A 21,050-nucleotide genomic window follows, 5' to 3' on the forward strand; every position below is an offset into this window, starting at 1 on the left:
GACCAGTAAATCAACGTTTTTGAGGCTTGAACTATCGTTTTTTAGGTTTTTATAAGAGTTAGTGGTCTGTGGTATGTAGATATAAACTTCTTGTGATAACTGACGCGCTTATTTCGTGCCGGGCAGTGCCCTGTTTGTCGCCGGGCAGTGCCAGGCATTGCCGGGCAGTTTTTAGTAGGACCCGGACTTACAATTGTGCTCATCATCGAACATGAGTTAAAGTCGCGTGTGAACTATTTGTATTTCCGAGCCGCGTGGTCAAGTCTGAGGTACCTCTGCGGCAACGTTAAGTTTTCTATAGAAATTGTTGAGCATTTAGAAAGGGTTTGAACAGAGTTTTTGTTCTGAAAGTGTGTTCAACTCCTGCCGTCGGGAGGTTGATCAGTACGGTTATTGTTACCATGGAGTAATATTTATAGTTTTGAAGTACGGTTTTACTATTTTATATGTAAACCCCGATATTTGACACAATATAGTAATATGACTGTGTGTTGGTTCCTCCTTTCATGCCCCATGCTCTGTAGCCCTGCGTACAGGTCTGTGCACGTGTGATCCCAGCATTATATGGCCTCTACCACAGCCCTGCAATGGTCTATGAAGAGAACTGAGGTCTCTGCGGCCTGGATCTGGACCGCACTGAAGACTAAACGGTCTTTTTGGCCAAAATTCGGCTCTATTGGGGCAAAATCCTTTCCCTGCCTACCTTTACCTCCTAACCAATCCCAGAAAAGATGCGATTGACTTCTTCTAACGTACAAAACCGCTCATTTTCTGAAACATAACGTACTCGACAAGTTGTTTACCCATGGAGATCCCTATTTTGAATCTCGCTGACCTTTGACCTCCCCTATACCTTTGCAGCTGAGCTATGGCAATGGCTTATTCTGGCCTATGTTAACGTCCGAGAATGCCAGCGTCTGTTCGACAATGACAAGTAGGGGACCAATAGTCTGGTTCCCTGACCCATTTCCCCGATAGAGGGCGTGGGGAAATATAGGGTCAGGTACCGGCTAATGTAAACATGGACGCTATTGGCTTAAAATAAAACAGGCTGTGATTGGTTGAAAGTAAAACTTGTAACTTTTTCTCATGTTTCTTGGGTTTCGCACTTTCAGGCTCACTTGACACCAACTTCTTGTTTGTACCACAAAGCCGTGGAGGTAGAAAGAGACTTTTTACCTCCATGATTTAGCCACTGTGATTTAGCACACCTCTTGATACTTTTAGAACGTCGACATGATGCCTTGCATTTTTCACAAAATTCTGACACCATTCTATCCATCGAAATCAATCGTCATTCACAGTTCCAACAAAGTTTGCTTTCAATTAGCTGTGATATCGCAGCAGTACTTGTGGCGTGTATCGAACGTGCTCTGGTCATTGGGGTCACTCCACAGTCGGCGATGACCTCAGTGACCCTTGCGCGTTCGATACACGCCATGTACTGCTGCGATCAATCTCCACTGCAGAGTTCTTATCGGCGTGTCTTTCCCACAATTCCTTGCGCTGTCACCGATAATGACTCGATACTTATTAGCGTACGCGCGATAAGAACTCTGGTTCGAGAGTGTGCTGCGATATCACCAGTTCGTGTTCTCTCTTAATTTAGAGATGTATTATGCGCACTCGCAGTAACGTTTTGACCCGTTGACCCTTTCGTGCGCGTGCGTAGAGCAGGAAGTTGAGCGTACCTAAATGTCAGAGGTCAGAGCTCGCTCCGATCGCGCGATATAATACTTTGGGTCAAAGGTATTGAAGTGTCCATAAAATGCTGGCCTTTGTGTCCATCAATTGTTCATCGACAGTGTTGTTCACGTGGGATGAAAAAATCGGCCAAAAAAGACAGTGTACGATGGATTTGAATATAGCTGAATGAAATCATGGATATTCTGACAGAAACAACATGGCGGAAACCCTGAGCGGATTGCTGAAAGTATTGCATAAAATCTACCGGAAATCCGAATTTTCCACCCTCGCTGGTAGCCATGACGTTAACTGAAAGTCCAAACTGTTTCTGCTTCCAAGCTTGACCCGAATATGTCTCTCCATCACCTTTACACAAGAGCCGAAAGCACCCGGTGTGGGACGTGTGCCCTGAGAAAAATCCATTTTCGTGTTGAACGGGTCGCTTATGCAAATGTCAATCTGCGCATGCGCAGTGCTCCAAACTACATCTCTAAATTAAGAGAGAACACGAACTGATCACAGCCAGTCTTCAATCACCTCTATTTCCCTGTACTTCTGGATTAATCCTTTCAGTTTATGTTTCCCGTCTCGTGTGCCAATGTTTTAGGTTCGGATACCAGTGTTCGAACATTCTGATCTGATCCAGTCGAATTTTGACCGGCGTTTTCATGGTAGCAGCCACATTTGTTGTAGCATAGCATGTTCTGTCAGGTGACTAACCTCCGCCATCTTGAACAAAATTCTGTTCAAGATGGCTATATTTCCCCACGCCCTCTACCGGGGAAATGGGTCAGGGAACCAGACTAGGGGACCAATAGGCCAAACCCGGAATTCGAATCGACCACGGTACGTACAAACAAAGCCATGTGCGCAAACGCGCTTAGACGTACGTGTATTTCCATACGCGTTTGTACACACGTGGGCTTGTTTGTACCGGCATCTTGGCTGGTCCCCGCCTCAGTGACGAGCACAAAGAGGCAGGTAACGGGAAACTGCCATGTATCGAATTACGAAATCTGATTGGTTGAATCATGGGGCGCTGTCATTGGCTGTTCAATTTTACTTTGAAGTAAAGCTAAAATTATCACAGCGAACGTGGCTAGAATTTAATCGAGGATTTAATTAACATTCTTACAAGTTTTGAAATATTGGCAGGTACCAGACTAGACTAAAAAGCACGCGATAAAAAATGATGCACTATGTGCGGGCATGCGCAATCAACAACTTCCGGGAGACCAAAAACTGTCTCATTTCAAAATGGCGGTTTGCCGGTATCTGCGTCTTACTTCGTGCTGCGTCTAGCTAGTCACGTGAGACGCAGTGATCAGCGAAACCGGCATCACGCGATTATTTGGGCGTACTGAGTCTGTAGAACGCATCGCGCCCTTTTTATTCCGGAGTAGAACTATTGCCCTCCACAGTTTTTGGTTCTCCACTTGACCTTTGACCTATGCATATTCCTGCAACTCATTTTATATTATCATTGATTATGCATATACCAACGTAAAGTTGGCGTCATCCTCATCCTCATCCTCAGTCTCAGGTGACCTTTCTAGCTGACGCTGAAAATGACGCTACTCAGCGTCAGCTTCAGCGTCGTATCCGAATATTGCCAAAGTTGCGCTACCCGATGACGGATAAATGATAAAATTCACCCAAAACTTAAGAAAATAACAACTCCATTCTTTTTCAACTTTCTTTTGAATCGTAAAACTGGTCCGCAGGTAATATTTTATCGTTAGAATGTCTCATACAGACTAGTTTTTTGGAAATGTTCGTAATTTTCAGTCAATGGATCCGTGGATGTGTTGTAGAGTTGACTTTTCAGATCCTCAGATTCAGATCCTAAATCCTCAGATTCAGATCCTCAGATCTCAGACTTCAGATCCTATAACTTCAGATGCAGATTCGAATTTACAAGCCTTTTACAATATCCGTATTAACAGTATGATTTAAAATAATAATTTGAATATGACATGTACAAGGCAGTTATGAAAACCAAAAAAGTCTACATAAACGTTTTCGCTCAACAAGTTTCAACGAACACGGGTCTACAATTACAGATTAGCTAACTTGCTTCTTCCGACCCCTGAATTCTGATTTAGCCCGGGGTCACTGGCCTCCAACATGAATTAGTCATATTCCCTCGCCATAAATATTACGAACGATGGTAAAATACGGACTGTCGATAGCCAGCATTTACATGATCGTCGCGGTCTTGATCGTTCGATCGTGCGCGGGTGTGTTTATCTCTATGATAGTCTGGTTCCCTGACCCATTTCCCCGGTAGAGGGCGTGGGGAAATATAGGGTCAGGTACCGGCTAATGTAAACATGGACGCTATTGGGTTAAAATAAAACAAGCTGTGATTGGATGAAAGTAACACTTTCTCATCTTTCTTGGGTTTCGCACTTTCAGGCTCACTTGACACCAACTTCTTGTTTGTACCACAAAGCCGTGGAGGTAGAAAGAAAGACTTTCTACCTCCATGATTTAGCCACTGTGATTTAGCACACCTCTTAAAGGCAGGGGGAGCCTATAAATACCCCCTATCTCCCTGGGGATTCATAATCCAACATGAGTGGCACATGGTAACAACGTCAACGAATGCTCCCGAAAATGTGGATCTTGCAACAACCATGGTGTAAATTAAAGCACTGTTCCAACATATTACGTTTTGTGAATACTTGTGGCATCACCCTGTTGGCGAAATTCTCTCATTTTTTCCATTTTAAGTTGATTTTTTATGCCAAAACTGCTTCGATGCTGTGTTCGAAGCGGCCAACAAACAATAGATGAAAGCATTCAAACAGCTGCCAATCACGAGGGGACGCAGAAAGGTGCAAACGATCAAACATTTGTTGTGTACATCGGATCGATTACGATGTCAACAATGAATAAACGATTCTTACTACTGAACGAAAAACTTGACCAACGGTTACTGAACACGCGCCTCAATGAATTCTGACACAAACGGACTACTTCATGGTTTCAAGCAGATTGCCTCTCCCTTTTTGTTCGTTGATATGTGTACCTGTAGGCCTATGAATGGGTGATGTGTGTGTTGACCTGCAGTACGATATTTTACGATAGATCGCTTTTGGAAGTATGTTGTGGCCTAGCCCTGCGTACGATGACGTGTATTCCCAGCGTAATACGGCCTCCCATCACAGCTCTGCTGATTACCATGGACAAAACCGGCAACATGCGGATCCGATTTGGACGGAGCACGAAAAACTACTTTCTAACTGTTTTCGGCCGAAATCAACTCGATTCCGATCTACATGTATGCAGCCTATCCAAACCACTCAACCGCTCACAGACTGCGAAAAAAATGCTCTCGTGACGTCCAAAACCCTTGTTTGCTCGCGATGCACGGTCAATGGCTCATGCAGTGGACGGGCATTGTATACGTTCATGCCACGATTACATGTATCTGATGTATACAGGTGCCCATGAGCTTCATTATTTCCTGTCGGGTCGGGGCGATGAAACTAAATCGTGATTGATTCATCTCTGTCGGATTTGACCAAAAAGAGACACTTGCCATAGATTATAGCATCAAATGTTGACCGTTCAGACTGAAACATGATAAAGGTCTGAAGATCGCCGTGATCGTGATGTCTTTCTTCTCTATACGTTTTTCTGAGCTAGTTTTTTACTAATTGTTAGAGTATTAGCTGACGTTTTTTTGAAAACTTAATCAATTTTTCTTTCCCAACCAGGGCACAACATTACCTTTTTTACTTTCATGGTAACCTAGGATGAATTAAATCGCAGATTAATAGACTCTTATGTTCTTCCTCGATTGTTTGTGACTGATTTTGCTATCCCAATATCGATATTGCGTTCGCACTCGGGTGTCTTGAAACTTACGTCATTCACTGAAATAGTTTTCGGACAAACTCAAGAAATTCGACAACTACTAACGAATAGTCGGCAAAATTTACAGAGATAAGCAATAATAATTATGGTCATTTTACCGTCTTTTTTACCATTTTTGCCGTCTTTAGCTAACCGGACTCGTTTGACGGAAGCAGTATATAACGATCTGAGTTCCCATATTTTTACCCTACCGTACGAGTGTAGTATTCGAATGAGTGAGATCATAATCTTACGCTTTTCCGAGTGGTCTGGGGATTTTTTATAATATACAATAAATTGACCTTATCAAAAGTACTCTGTTTTACATTGCTTGGATATTGATATTTTTTCCTACGTTTTGACTGTTGATTTGAAGTCTTTTGATTCTCCATTGGCAGCAGCACATGTACGGTTACAACCGTCATGTGATGATCAGAGTGTGTTTGTAAAGTTGTCGAGAAGTTGTTCAGAAGAAAAATCATTTTGTATTTAGAGGCTTCAGTTCGGGATTTTTCAAGATAAACAAATCATTATACATTTCCTACGTCTTTGAAACGGGGATTACGGTAATGTGATGAATGTGATGAAAATTTTGTGAACGTCTTTGCAATGTGTTCCCACGATGAGTGTGAACTGAGTCTTTGTTAGTAAAAATCGTCAGAAATGATCCAGTGACCGTGATAAAATAACACAGATGCAAAACCATTGCGAGGAAGATAGTAAGAAATTCACATTGCAATATTTGCTGTCGTATTTCTCAGCAGGAATAATAAGTTTTTACACGTTGTGTATAAGAACAGCAAGCAGGTGTTCGGCGGTCAATTGCTTCTATCATAATGATCTTGATCGCAGCTATTTGGCGAGAAGACAGCGGGTACTTATAATCTCGCAAAATTATTGATATCATGTCTTTGTGTTAAAAATTTTCGATTGGAGGCAGCTCAAATCAACAGCCGTGATATATTCGGAATCGTGTTCTCACTGGACACCGAACTGCCTGCTATCAACAGTGTGTTATGTACCATCGGCGGTAACACATTGGTCGTAATCTTGTCTAATTCTGCCCCGACGTTTGTGCCGTCCAGAAATTACAAAGCTAGATTTTTTCACCCTGACATATAATACAGCGATCTTGCACACTAATGATCATTCCACTGTTTCTGTTGTGGTTTGTTGGTTTTTTAATTTGCTCCGTGGCCCCGGTAAGATTTTTTCAATACGATACACAGTTTGAAATTTTTTCAAGGTAAATTTAGTATATTCCCAGTTTGTGGGGTAAAGTTTTCTGGAGTGAAAGTTTGAGTTGACGCTGATAGAGTAGACGTCGAGCCCGGCACAGCTGACTGGGACCCGGTCGGTTTAGGGTCGTTTAGTCCAGAAACCTGCAGCAGAGTTCTGTATGATCACCGTTCGGCATTTGGGAGATTTTTTGGTCAAAGTAATGCAGTAACAATGTACGCCAGATTCTTTGTGTTGTTTTTGTCACAACCGTCATACGCGTATACGGACGGTTTTCGATTAAAAACGGTAGTAATAGCCAGTGCTCGTAAATGCGTGCAAAATTTATTCAGTGACTGTTTACGCAGCAGTCGTAAATACGACTAGGATTTACCACCACGTAACAACTGTAAACACCGCATCAACAGTCCATACAAAAATTTTGTGCTGAATCGAGGGAGATAACAATTGCGGTAGAAAAGGTCAGTCCATCATCCGTCAAAGTTGTTGATCGGAAAAATCTTCACTGAGCGCCAACTACATGAGTGGCTGTTATAGTTGTACACGTAGTTCTGTGGGCTTTCCACTGTCCCTTGTTACGAGCTATGTTCAAAGTGCGTCAAGCTACGAATATTTTCATGTACTGAGTTACAGACATCGGTGAAGTACTGGGTACATTGATTTTGTCCAAAACCACTGCCTGTTTGTTCCTCGTGTTGGTTTTTTTGTGTGTCCCTAACGTCGACTGGCTCTATGTGCGTACAAACATAGCAGTCGGGATTAAGATTTCCTGGATAAATAGATTTATTCCGCCTCTGACGCAAAGATACACACTGTTTAACATGTGCCACTCCTAGGCCCTGGGATCGATTTCCATACCTTTAAGAACGTCGACATGATGCCTGGCATTTTTCACGAAATTCGGACACCATTCTATCCATCAAAATCAATCGTTGTTCACAGTTCCGATAAAGTTTGCTTTCAATTAGCTGTGATATTGCAGCAGTACTTGTGGCGTGTATCGAACGTGCTCGGGTCATTGGGGTCACGCCACAGTCGGCGATGACCTCAATGACCCTAGCGCGTTCGACACACGCCACAAGTACTGCTGCGATATCACAGCCAGTCTTCAATCACCTCTATTTCCCCGTACTTCTGAATTAATCCTTTCAGTTTATGTTTCCCGTCTCGTGTGCCAATGTTTTTGGTTCGGATACCAGTGTTCGAACATAATTCTGATCAAGTCGAATTTTGACTGTCGTTTTCATGGTAGCTTCCATATTTGTTGTAGCATGTTCTGTCAGGTGACTAACCTCCGCCATCTTGAACAAAATTCTGTTCAAGATGGCTACCCGGTACCTGACCCGGAAGACACTATTTACAATCCAGTAGAACCAGGTAATTTACATATTTGTGGTTTGACAGGTGACGTCATTCAGTGGGCGGATCTCACATGCAAATGTTGTTTCCATCGCTCATCGTGCATATGAGCGGGCTGCCATACACAACTTCCGGGATCAGGTCACGGACACTCACAAATCGCTGGCGACTGAGTGTATAAAAACCGTTCATATCGTGCGAATTTCTCATTTGAAATCAAAGAATTGCTTGGCATAAGTTTAAAGGTGATATTGCAATCAGAATAGACACTTGTGGCCAAGTCAACCGGTATCACTTTAATATGCGTTATTTATTCAACCCCTTTACTCAATCCATTCACATATGTACACAAAACGTTCTGAAAAAATACACCCAGCAGAGCTATGTGCCTCAGCTACTTCTCTTCAACCTCCAGGTAATGTACTGATAATGTGGGTAGTTCTTTTGTATTTATGATCCACTAGTTTAAGGCATCTATGCAATGATTTGAGATTTCCGATCCAGTAGAATCAGGTAAAGAAACCTTGTCACTGATTTGCATTCTCCGTATCCAGTAGAACCAGTTAGAGCTTGCATTATTGTGTTATTGTTGCAGTGATTTATTTTTAAAATACCATATAGTATAATTTCTCATCAAGTAGATCAAGGTAAAATATATACTGAGAATATTTACGATCCAGTAGAGCCAGGTCGTGTATAAATTACCAATGATTTTATATTTGCAATCCAGTAGAACCAGGTAGTGTAATATAGATAGACAGTGATTTTACATTTACAATCCAGTAGAACCAGGTAGAGTATGTACTGAGACTATTTACAATCCAGTAGAACCAGGTAGAGTATGTTCTGAGACTATTTACAATCCAGTAGAACCAGAAAAATTAAGTACTGAGACTATTTAAAATCCAATAGAACCAGGTAGTGTAATATAGGCAGTGGTTTTATATTTACAATCCAGTAGAACCAGGTAAAGTATGTACTGAGACTATTTACAATCCAGTAGAACCAGGTAGTGTAATATACGCAGTGGTTTTATATTTACAATCCAGTAGAACCAGGTAGTGTAATATAGGCAGTGGTTTTATATTTACAATCCAGTAGAACCAGGTAAAGTATGTACTGAGACTATTTACAATCCAGTAGAACCAGGTAGTGTAATATAGGCAGTAGTTTTATATTTACAATCCAGTAGAACCAGGTAGTGTAATATAGGCAGTAGTTTTATATTTACAATCCAGTAGAACCAGGTAGTGTAATATAGGCAGTAGTTTTATATTTACAATCCAGTAGAACCAGGTAGTGTAATATAGGCAGTAGTTTTATATTTACAATCCAGTAGAACCAGGTAGTGTAATATAGGCAGTGGTTTTATATTTACAATCCAGTAGAACCAGGCAGAGTAAGTACTGACACTATTTACAATCCAGTAGAACCAGGTAGTGTAATATACGCAGTGGTTTTATATTTACAATCCAGTAGAACCAGGTAAAGTATGTACTGAGACTATTTACAATCCAGTAGAACCAGGTAGTGTAATATAGGCAGTAGTTTTATATTTACAATCCAGTAGAACCAGGTAGTGTAATATAGGCAGTAGTTTTATATTTACAATCCAGTAGAACCAGGTAGTGTAATATAGGCAGTAGTTTTATATTTACAATCCAGTAGAACCAGGTAGTGTAATATAGGCAGTAGTTTTATATTTACAATCCAGTAGAACCAGGTAGTGTAATATAGGCAGTAGTTTTATATTTACAATCCAGTAGAACCAGGTAGTGTAATATAGGCAGTAGTTTTATATTTACAATCCAGTAGAACCAGGTAGTGTAATATGCAGTAGTTTTATATTTACAATCCAGTAGAACCAGGTAAAGTATGTACTGAGACTATTTACAATCCAGTAGAACCAGGTAGTGTAATATAGGCAGTGGTTTTATATTTACAATCCAGTAGAACCAGGTAAAGTATGTACTGAGACTATTTACAATCCAGTAGAACCAGGTAGTGTAATATAGGCAGTAGTTTTATATTTACAATCCAGTAGAACCAGGTAAAGTATGTACTGAGACTATTTACAATCCAGTAGAACCAGGTAGTGTATGCTCTGAGGCTATTTACAATCCAGTAGAACCAGGTAGTGTAATATAGGCAGTGGTTTTATATTTACAATCCAGTAGAACCAGGTAAAGTATGTACTGAGACTATTTACAATCCAGTAGAACCAGGTAGTGTATGCTCTGAGGCTATTTACAATCCAGTAGAACCAGGTAGTGTAATATAGGCAGTGGTTTTATATTTACAATCCAGTAGAACCAGGTAAAGTATGTACTGACACTATTTACAATCCAGTAGAACCAGGTAGTGTAATATAGGCAGTGGTTTTATATTTACAATCCAGTAGAACCAGGTAAAGTATGTACTGAGACTATTTACAATCCAGTAGAACCAGGTAGTGTATGCTCTGAGGCTATTTACAATCCAGTAGAACCAGGTAGTGTAATATAGGCAGTAGTTTTATATTTACAATCCAGTAGAACCAGGTAGTGTAATATAGGCAGTGGTTTTCTATTTACAATCCAGTAGAACCAGGTAAAGTATGTACTGACACTATTTACAATCCAGTAGAACCAGGTAGTGTAATATAGGCAGTAGTTTTATATTTACAATCCAGTAGAACCAGTAAAGTATGTACTGAGACTATTTACAATCCAGTAGAACCAGGTAGTGTAATATTGGCAGTGGTTTTATACTTACAATCTAGTAGAACCAGGTAAAGTAAGTACTGACACTATTTACAATCCAGTAGAACCAGGTAGTGTAATATAGGCAGTAGTTTTATATTTACAATCCAGTAGACCCAGGTAAAGTACTGACACTATTTACAATCCAGTAGAACCAGGTAGTGTAATATAGGCAGTGGTTTATATTTATAATCCAGTAAAACCAGGCAGAGTATGTACTGAGACTATTTACAATCCAGTAGAACCAGGTAGTGTAATAGAGACAGTGGTTTTATATTTACAATCCAGTAGAACCAGGTAGAGTAAGTACTGAGATATTACAATCCAGTAGAACCAGGTAGTGTAATATAGGCAGTGGTTTTCTATTTTCTACCCCTCACTAGTTAAAGCAATTTCATTGTCCTTCACAGCCAGGTCATGTGGTTCTGTTATGGTATCATTATGACTATAAATAATATAGCTTTACATCAAATGAGCAAACTCACCTTCAATAAACTTTCTGCATATGCAATTACAAACATTCCACAGTCAAAACTGTTCTTTTGCGCAGGTACCTGGAATAGAAATAGTGTTTTTTAAATGGAAGTTTGGTTTGAATGAATTTCTGTAAAGTACATTCAGTGTAAACTGATGGTGTCCCACAGTTTCTATGTGAATGTTTTTTCATGTCTACTACATGTATTTATAGGTTAATCATTTTAAACACCATAATACTATACAGTGCAACTTCTCAAATATGACTGATTTCCGATTTAGCTCAATTATTTTTTATTTCATTGTCAATTCTGTTTAGCTAATGAAATTCCAATAAATGTGGCTTACATAGTACAATTAATTACCAACAATTCAGTTTGATTTGTACACAAGGATAGAATTTTTATAACTTCTTCAATTCTGCTGGAAAGCAACTATAAAAACTCTAGATAATTGATAAAATATATTGATTAAAAGTATATTTAAATATTTCTGTATAAACTTCAAAGACACTGTTAAATAACCTTGAAAGTCACATTCTGCGGGTACTACAAATGCCATTACCTTTAGGAAGCCATTTATGACAAACTGAATGGATCATTCTCTTTGAAAAGTCAGCATGTAATTTTGTTTTGTCTTTCTATTTGGAAAAAATCAATATCTTCTTATTTCGTAAAACATGTGCAACTAGTCTTCCCACTTTCAATCAGGTTATACTGTATGGCTGAAGACACAATTAGTGGAAAATTTTGCAAAAATACTATCTTCTCTCTCATACTTTTCTAAATCATTAAAAGTGGGAATTGAGAAGAATGGTATTCATAAAAGTATAATTTCTGCATTTAAAAAAAACTAGTTTGTGAATTTGTCTACATATAGGAAACGCAGTAGACTTCACCAAGGAGTCTTTGTGTGTACAAATCATTTTGAATTATGGGTAATCTCCAGTATTGTTGCTTACCTTTGGAAAGCGAATGTTTACGTCCTTCAAGTCTATACTATAATTGTATGCATTTTCCCATTCTACCTCCATAAATCTGAAAAAAAAGCAGCACTTTTGATAGATTACATAGAGAAAAGAAACAAGTCTTCGTAATATGGGTGCATATATATGAAGTGTGCATGTCGCTCATGAATTGGAAACTTTATGATCAGTTGAGATTGGTCAATCAGCAATACATGTACATACCGGTAGATGATAGACAACTTGTCCTTTATTAAATCATTATAAATAGGTATAATACAGTGATTGACAAAGATGTATTTTTTCAGATCATAAAATTGCAATCACATTAGATTATTCAACTGAAAACTCAAATACGCAATGTATCAACTTGGAACTTCCTTCTGTTTTTAAAAACGTCTCTCACATTATAAAATGTCGCAAACTGTATGTTGTTTATTCTTATGATTCTGTGTTTCAATGGTTCTACTTTAGTGTTATCACTCAAAATGCTGGGCAAGGTCATGTGTCTGTGTCATAATGCTGTCAAATTCAAGCACTTCAAACAGACAAGTTTGATGTAGTTACTACCAAGGGTATTTCAATGAACCTTCAACAGTTTAAGTCCTAGGCCGTCTTAGCATATCACAATATACTTACTGAAGTATTTCTCTGGCAGTATCTTCTCCATCGTCTCCTCCAAGTGAATCAAGTACAGTGACCTCCAATCTGAATGAGAATGACATTTTCAATTTTTCGGGATTTCTGTCATTTGTAGAAAATACTAAATACCTGATGAATTGAATGACAGATGTATTTGTAATGTTCTGATGTTCACCTAAAGGAGAAGCGTTCTATTTTTCGGAGTTGGAGGGGTAGGGGAGAAGAGGATGAAAAGAGTATATCAGCAATCTTATTTTCCCTGTTATTGTGACAGCAAAACGTTTTTTATAATTAAACCTATATTTTTCCACGGTACCATAAATTAACAACAATTCTCTTTAATTTGTATGATTGAATGTTACCATTTTTATAATTATTATTTCTGCAAATAAGCATCAATGTGCAGCATCAGAAAAATTGGTATATAATACCAAGTAAAAAATAGTAGAAAATTTTACAAAAAAGCTATCTCCTCTCTAAATCATTCATAATTATCTAAATCAATGAAAATGAGAATCAAGAAGAATGACATGCGTAAAAGTACGTTTTCAGCACTTTTACAAGTAGAAAAGAATTTTTCTACACATGGAAGACATAGTAGACTTAATGGGACAACGTCGGCAAATTTTCATGAATTTTGTTTGTTATGAGATGCTACTTATGTTATTTGACATATTGAAAGATACTGAATGAATGGGTGATCATGCATATATTCAACCCCAGTTTTGGACATGATACATGAAACCATCACGAGAATGAATTAATGGTCATGACCATTAATTAATTTTCGTGCTGGTTTCATTTAATTTGTCTAAAACCAGGGTCGAATATATGCATGGTCACCCATTCATTCAGTATCTTGCAACATGTCAAATAATATAAGTAGTATCTTGCATCAAACAAAATTCATGAAAAATTGCCAACGTTGTCCCTTTAGCCGAGGATTTATTGATGATACAAAACATAATGAACAATGGGAAATATAATACAGCATTGTGAATGTGTTGTGAATAACATAAGATTCCTACCTATTTGAGCTGTTCAGTTGATGAATTCTACATAAGTCAAAAATAATTAATATCCAGTGACCTCTGAAAGAAACAGACGTGCTGTTAATATACAGTATATTTTTTGGAATATTTTCGATTGTCATAAAATTTATTTAATGTGTTCCATATTTGAAGCAGTTTCATACCTGATGTAGCAGTGTTTCAATGTGCAGATTGAGGCAGATAGATAAACAATTATTGAATCACAATTTTTTAAACATATTTATAGACAGATGATTGCTTATTATTGTTATTGGTGATCTATAACTTTTTGAAAAAATACTAGCTACAATAATGTTGTGTTTAGAAAACATTAGTTCTTTCTTCGTTTGTCCAAAAATTACCATTTCAAATTATTTGTTACACCTGTTCTTGAACTTATTACTTACCCAGTGTTGCATGGTACAAGAATATATTTTCTTGTAAACAGTACATCAGTTGGAACCTGTCTTCTTGCCGATTTCCATATATCTCTGAAAAATTAAAATTTGTTCCAAATAAAGTGAAATGGTAAAATTCCTCCAAGGTAGAATTCTACAATTTCAAATATTTTTGTATATGTCTTTTGGTTGTCTTTATAGCTTCCCTTTCATAAATACAGAGATAAAGATATATGTTGGTTGACAGGCCATTGTTCAAAACATTTTCACTTGTTATGTACAATTATTCACAGTGTCTAAATGGTTAATCATGTGATGAGAACAATCCCACATTGTAATTATTCGTATTATTTTCTAAGAAACAAGACTTGTTTTCTGTGGCAATCACTCTAAGACCGAGTCAACTTATCATGGTTTTATGGATACAGTCTCATTCAACTTTTAGACTTTGATGTAAAACTAATTTCAATTGGTAGACATATAAACATACATCTACCGGTATAGGCAGTTTACTTACCGAGGTGATCTTGTCTTGCCCTTTAACGCCTGGTAGAATGTTGTTGGAATAATCACACTCGTTGAATTTATTTCTTTGCTTGCGTTGTTATGATGATAGCTAATTGCAATAAACAAAGTTGTACGATACAATATTACAATTAAACTACAGTTAATATTTCCCGCCCCTCAATGTTGTAATTTTCATATTTTTAAGGTACATACCAAAAAATTCAATTGCAAATAGATTTCCTTTAATAAGTATGTCAAACCATCATAAAGTAAATGTTTTTGTTTACAGTGATGGGTAATAAGAAAAAAAAAGTCAAGAAAGTTGACCTATCATACTGTTAACAATTCACTTGTGATTTTTTTTTGTGCAGAGACAATGACAACTTTACATTATTGATATTTACTGTAGACAGGTTATTGTAACTAGAGCAATGCCATTTTATTTGTGATTTTCACCTTTTCTATCTGAATTCTTACATGTCTGTAGTTTTGGTATGTATAACACTTCTAAGAAAGTCCTTTGCAAATGTTCAGGTAAAATGACAAAAGTTATGGCAGTGCTATCATTTCAACACATTTAGTAAAAATGTTGCTCGACAAATAAGAAATCCATATAAATGCAATCCTTACTGTTCAAATGAGTAAAATATAACGGCTATTTAATGCTATAAAGCACACACTATGAGAGTAAACCATGAGATTTTGACCAGTTCGCAACATATATGCATGAGCTATAGCAAGTGCATATATTGAGGTGAAATTGTCAAAACATACCGTAGTTGTATACTGTTGCTGGGTGTGCTTTACTGTTATTACAATCATATCATCTCGACAAAACAGATTACTGTACCGTATTTGCACCATCAATATACCAATAGGATATAAGAATATGTATAACATTGTCTACCTTTTAGTTTGAGATTCAAGATACTTACTGTAGTGCAAAGTCAATAATGCTGCCATTAATCCAAGCACACGGGTTAAGTGTTTGAATATCTTCAGTTGTAAGTGATTCTAATGATCTCTGCCATCTTGATATTACATTAAAGGATTGGACAAAAAATAAATAATTGAATTTTTTAAATTTCATCAAATCATATGCAAGTACATGTATATTGTTGTCAACAACATAATGCAATACTTCACATTTTTAATCCATCATGCACAATGAATTTTATTGGTTGATTCATTTCTTCACAGATGATCTTAGTGATTCTGGTATTGGTTTTTTGTTTTCAAAAAAAAAATGAATGGTGTGGCTATATGTGAGCCTGTTGCTTGACAGCAACATGGAAATGCATTATGGGATACAAATAAATGACTGATTACCTTGGTCTATCTCTATTCCCGGTCTCTTCATTTTCGTCATCAGTAATTATAATTACATCTAAAAAGATGGTATATAAATCTGTTTCAGTATTATTCTATAGTATATCACATTGTTTACAAAGACTTGTACTTGAAATTATAAATGAGCATATCAGTACTGTTATGTATGTCATTTTCCCCCACACTCATCATGACCCGAGTTTAATTAGTCCAGTACATTCTCAAGGTCACTGCCCTTAACGACCTCACAACCTTGAATTCAATTAGCCATGTTTGGATTGTTCTGGAAATTTAATTAGTTGCGTAAGAGAGATAATTTTAGAACAGTAATTAGCATGTCAATAAAAGTTCTGGATTGTTCTTATATGCTCTCATGTAAGCACAAAGGTATAAATACCAAAAGCTGGTTCACCAAGGTTTCAAATACTTGTTAAATATGATAATTGTTATTCATCAAAGATAAAAATTTTATAGCAATGTTGTTCAATTCATAAATAGATAGGGCCTTGATTTACCTTGTTTGTAACTTCGTTGTGCTTTTCTTCCTGGAAAGAAGAGTAAAATAAAGAGTAACTGACTTAAAATAAATTCATGAAATATGTCTTGGATCACAGTGCTGTGAAAAGTGGAATCTAAAGGGATCACAACAAAGTATGTTTGCTGGAAGAACATTCTTAACATAAATCATAAGTTTGGCAAAAATGAGACGGAATATTTTAGCAAAATAATGTTATAGTCAGTATGTGTGTTTGTGAAAATGTTAAATAAAGAGACACTCAATGTTTACTTTATAATAGCGCTGTGTTCACGGTTACAGATTTGTTACTAAATATAGCTGTACGCGTGCGACATCGAACACGCAGCTTGAAATGCGGACAAATTTTATCAATGTTGCATGTGTGGCTGTCTTTGCAGCTTGTACTCTGAGTCGTGAATATGTTTTTTAGTATTTACTGTTACACTAGCAGTCGCCCACTGTGATGTATTTTCGTCGTTCTTGCACGGGTAATTTTCAAAAGCGTAATCTAAAAATGCGGACAAATATTTATTTTTGCATATTAATGAGAGAACAGTGACGTAAACTGTGAACGGCCCTATTAACAATCAAACCATCAAAAATGTTTAAATTCTTACCTTTATTACTCAAAGTTTGTCGTTTTCTCTTCTTAGTGATGAAACCTTGTTCCAGTGCTAAACCTCCTTCACAGTCACTTGGAAGATGTTGACAGGCACTCTGGTTGATTGATTTGAGATGATCGTAAATTGATTGTAGGACGGCCTCATCTTTCATAAGATACGTAAAGTTCCTAAGTTTATCTAGTTGTTCTCTGCACTGGACGGCCAAGGATAGATGTTTACTTTCTGTAGTGGTAGTACTGGTCATCTGGTTAGCATTGGGAATGTTCTCTGAATCTAGGTGATTTCTACTTCTCTCGTCATTGTCACTTGGAGTTGATGTCAGGGAGTGTGATGCAGCCATGTATTCACTGGGTACGTCAAGCTGAAAGTACATACTGTCTCTGTACAAAGGTGATAATTTGTTCCAGCCCCATGAAGGAAAGTAATTGAAGATAGCCAGAAAATGTTTGCATAACCAATGTGTTCTCTTCCAGTCGTGGCATTCACAGGAAGGCATAGCGTTCTCATTTCCAAAGTTTACATGGTATTTCTCCTCTCTCGATTCACTTGCTATCACAAAATGTCCTTCTTGTATCTCTTTTATGTCTGTCTCTTTGATGTGGATGGCATTTCGATATCTGCTACAAATGTGGTTCACCATTTCCCTTGGCCGGTTCTGCAGGAAGGCAGGAATTTCTTCATTGTACTTCTTGAAACTTGCACAACATTTTATGTTTTCTTCTCTGTATCTGAAAAAGGGCAATTAAAAGACGTCTAAAGATGCCCAAGTATAATTATTGGTTTTACTCATCATGACTATAAGATATGCAGTTCATGTCATTTTTAAAATTGGCGATGCTACACCATAAAATCATTTCGAATGATTAGACAATCACTGATTGGATTACGTTATCATTAACCCTTTTCCTGCCAAGTCCATATTTCACCATCAGGTCAAGATTGTTAAAATTAATGAAACACAACATATTCCATGTGATGCACTTTAACATAATACTGTTATAGAAGGCTGTTGAAAACATAAATACTATAAACTTTATTTTTATTGGACTGAAGATGCTATAACAGGCCGAGCCAAGCGGGTGAAAATATGTCATGTTTTGGCTCAATACCACTTTATACAGACTTGGCTGATGAGGAAGTGATACTGTCTGGAAGGAAAGTAAAACAGCAACCAAGATATTTGCATTACATTCCGATTACCCCTTTCTTAAAGATCCATTAACTATAACTTTCATCAGTTTTTTAATGTTATATGTTCTGTGTATCATCTGCAGTTTCTGGTTTGAATCCCTGAACCATGGAGAAATTCCTAATATTTAGCTTATAAATATACCCTATATGAGTATAATCTGCATTGTTATTGTTTACACTTTGTATTCAGGTCCAGACTAGAATACATTTATCAACAATAACAATGGTTATTTCAAATATACAGGCTGTGTTGGCAAGCAAGACACATAAGGAATTGTGTGTTAACACAAATCCAGTTTGTAAGTCCATGGAGCTAGGCTGCCAAGACACCGGGCATTGGTCATGATGATCTGATTATAGTAAAATTCTGTAGTTGATACATTGGAACAGAGTAGTGAAAAATTAGTCAGACTTTACAGCTAATGTCCCTTTAATTTTATGTGGAAGAATTTCTTATAGTTGCCATATCTGAGAAAATGGTGTTTTCTGAATGGTCTGTGTAGATACGCAATTTATATTTACCAAGACTTCTGGCCAGAGTCAGGGCATCAAATTGAAAGCAATACATTGAGTTTGATTGTTTGAGCCATAAAAGGAATCTACATGACTGCTTACCTATTGTAAGATGATGGAAAGTACTGCTCCACAATCACTGTTATCATTCCACTTAGTGTTCTGTCGTTGTATTCCCTTAGATAATCATATTTAAATGCTCGATTCTGTCTTTCTATTCCATTGTTTGTATTAACACTGACATTGAACCTTTCCATCCTATATGCTCTCACCCATCGCTGTAAATAGAAATAATTTATGAAATTTAAACAATTGAATTAACATATTACATACTACACTCACTTAACTGTTCCATTGCATCTTTTCAATGAACTAATCCCATGATAACAATGCCAAGTAAAGTATTTGATGGAATATGGTGTTTATTTGAAATAACACAGATAAATTTATAACCAGATTAATCTCTTATGAACTTACGAATGTTTCATTCCCAAATGATACAAAAGTGTTAATATGTAACGGTATATGCTTATTAATATTGAAAGTTTTGTATTTGCTATAATATTTCACTATTTGTTCAATTGTAAGAGATATACTTGTAGATTTGTTTGCACCATGTTTATCTGCTAGGCATGGCATATACCGGTAAACCAAGCTAGTTGGTAAGCGCTTCTTCAGAACAAAAAAAATGAATTTACCTGATGTGCAGGTATCCATTTACCCTCGATGTACTGTTGTAGTCTTTTATTTTGTTTCCATACACTGCTAGCTTTTAAATCACTGACTGCATTGTTGTACATTGCTTTAGTTGATGCATGTGCTATTCTGCGCAGCATTGCCAATACCTCTTCCTTGACTTGATAAACTTCATTTTTGGTAGTATTGACCCATCTCTCCCATGCCTGCTCTCAGTGAAAATCATACAGATATACCTTGGTTTCTGAAAACAATAGAATGTACATATAGATGTAAATCATACACTTCCTGAGTTGGACAGATTTACAAAGCCTATGTCGGAGAATTTCAGAACTTCATGAGTTCAAAATGCACAGGGATTATGGATATACTATAAGGGATGGCTGTCAATTAAATTTTTCCATCCGGAATTTTTACATAGAGTCAATGTCTTCACACTACATGTATCTGTAACTGCACTTTGATTTTTACTACTTTCAACCAAAATCTTTCGTACATCCCATACATAAGGTCAATTATATTGTATCAATTCTTTGGTTTTTATTAAGATAGGCCCATCAAAAACAAGAACATAAATTACATGGAGCCATATAAATTCAGTGATAAATATTGTTTTCTGAACTCAGGCTTCGTTGCAATGATTGTAAAAATCTCAAAACAGCAAGACAGGCAGAAATTCAAAAGGAGCAGGGCTGTAGCTTGTGCAATAAATAAATATTTTGAGCTTCTTCAATATTCCTATGTGTTTATAATGTACACACAGTTTTCATTATCAACAGCCCCTTGGTACATAACATATAGGTCTCTGCATGGAGTAAATGTTAGATGGACTTTTGCATAGAGGAACACAGTGAATAAATGTTACTCACCTGGGAAGGTAGTTTCTAGTGCCATGATTTCTGGTTCTGAGAAGTCAACCATAAAATGTGCAGGCTTCCAATCTGGGTTCCAAGCTTTGAATATATCCAGTGCTTCTGATATTGACTTTGTATCTTCATACTGAATGACGAATGCTCCAACAACACAATAGTCTACGTTTGTCTTTGTACACAAGAAGAACAAGGGCAAAGCATATTTCGTTGTTTTGTAGGTGGCGTCAAGTAGTGTGATTTCATTTCCATATTTCACCAGTAGATCTTGCTGCCATTTTGATTGATGTGCAAATAAAAGTCCATTTGTTCCACTCAAGACAACATCATCTTCTTCTTCATCTTGGGTATTTGTATCAGCATGTCTGTCCGAGTATGATCTGAAGTAAAATTTGTCTTCACTGTTC

At 37.2% G+C, this 21,050-nt stretch overlaps 1 protein-coding gene across 5 annotated transcripts in view; it reads right to left on the bottom strand.

The window, feature by feature from the left end:
* The window catches only part of LOC139124752 (sentrin-specific protease 1-like), a 36,015-nt gene extending 15,280 nt beyond the window's left edge, over positions 1 to 20,735 (bottom strand). For 4 of the 5 annotated variants that reach the window (XR_011550024.1, XR_011550021.1, XR_011550022.1 and 1 more), the window contains exon 1: positions 704 to 842. Coding sequence is in view for 1 of the 5 variants with exons in the window: in XM_070690862.1 (XP_070546963.1) it covers positions 11,375 to 11,443; positions 12,325 to 12,400; positions 12,967 to 13,035; positions 13,998 to 14,060; positions 14,408 to 14,491; positions 14,916 to 15,014; positions 15,841 to 15,936; positions 16,235 to 16,292; positions 16,750 to 16,779; positions 17,369 to 18,102; positions 19,181 to 19,356; positions 19,777 to 19,914 (1,692 nt within the window). In the remaining 4 variants the exon portion in view is untranslated. Of the gene's footprint in view, positions 1 to 703; positions 843 to 11,374; positions 11,444 to 12,324; positions 12,401 to 12,966; positions 13,036 to 13,997; positions 14,061 to 14,407; positions 14,492 to 14,915; positions 15,015 to 15,840; positions 15,937 to 16,234; positions 16,293 to 16,749; positions 16,780 to 17,368; positions 18,103 to 19,180; positions 19,357 to 19,776; positions 20,019 to 20,643 lie in introns of those variants that run through there. The other variant, XM_070690862.1, reaches the window with a different exon arrangement.
* Between the last annotated feature and the right edge of the window lie 315 nt (positions 20,736 to 21,050).

Source organism: Ptychodera flava, assembly GCF_041260155.1.
Source record: "Ptychodera flava strain L36383 chromosome 23 unlocalized genomic scaffold, AS_Pfla_20210202 Scaffold_24__1_contigs__length_23054250_pilon, whole genome shotgun sequence".
Classification (NCBI taxonomy): Eukaryota; Metazoa; Hemichordata; class Enteropneusta; family Ptychoderidae; genus Ptychodera; species Ptychodera flava.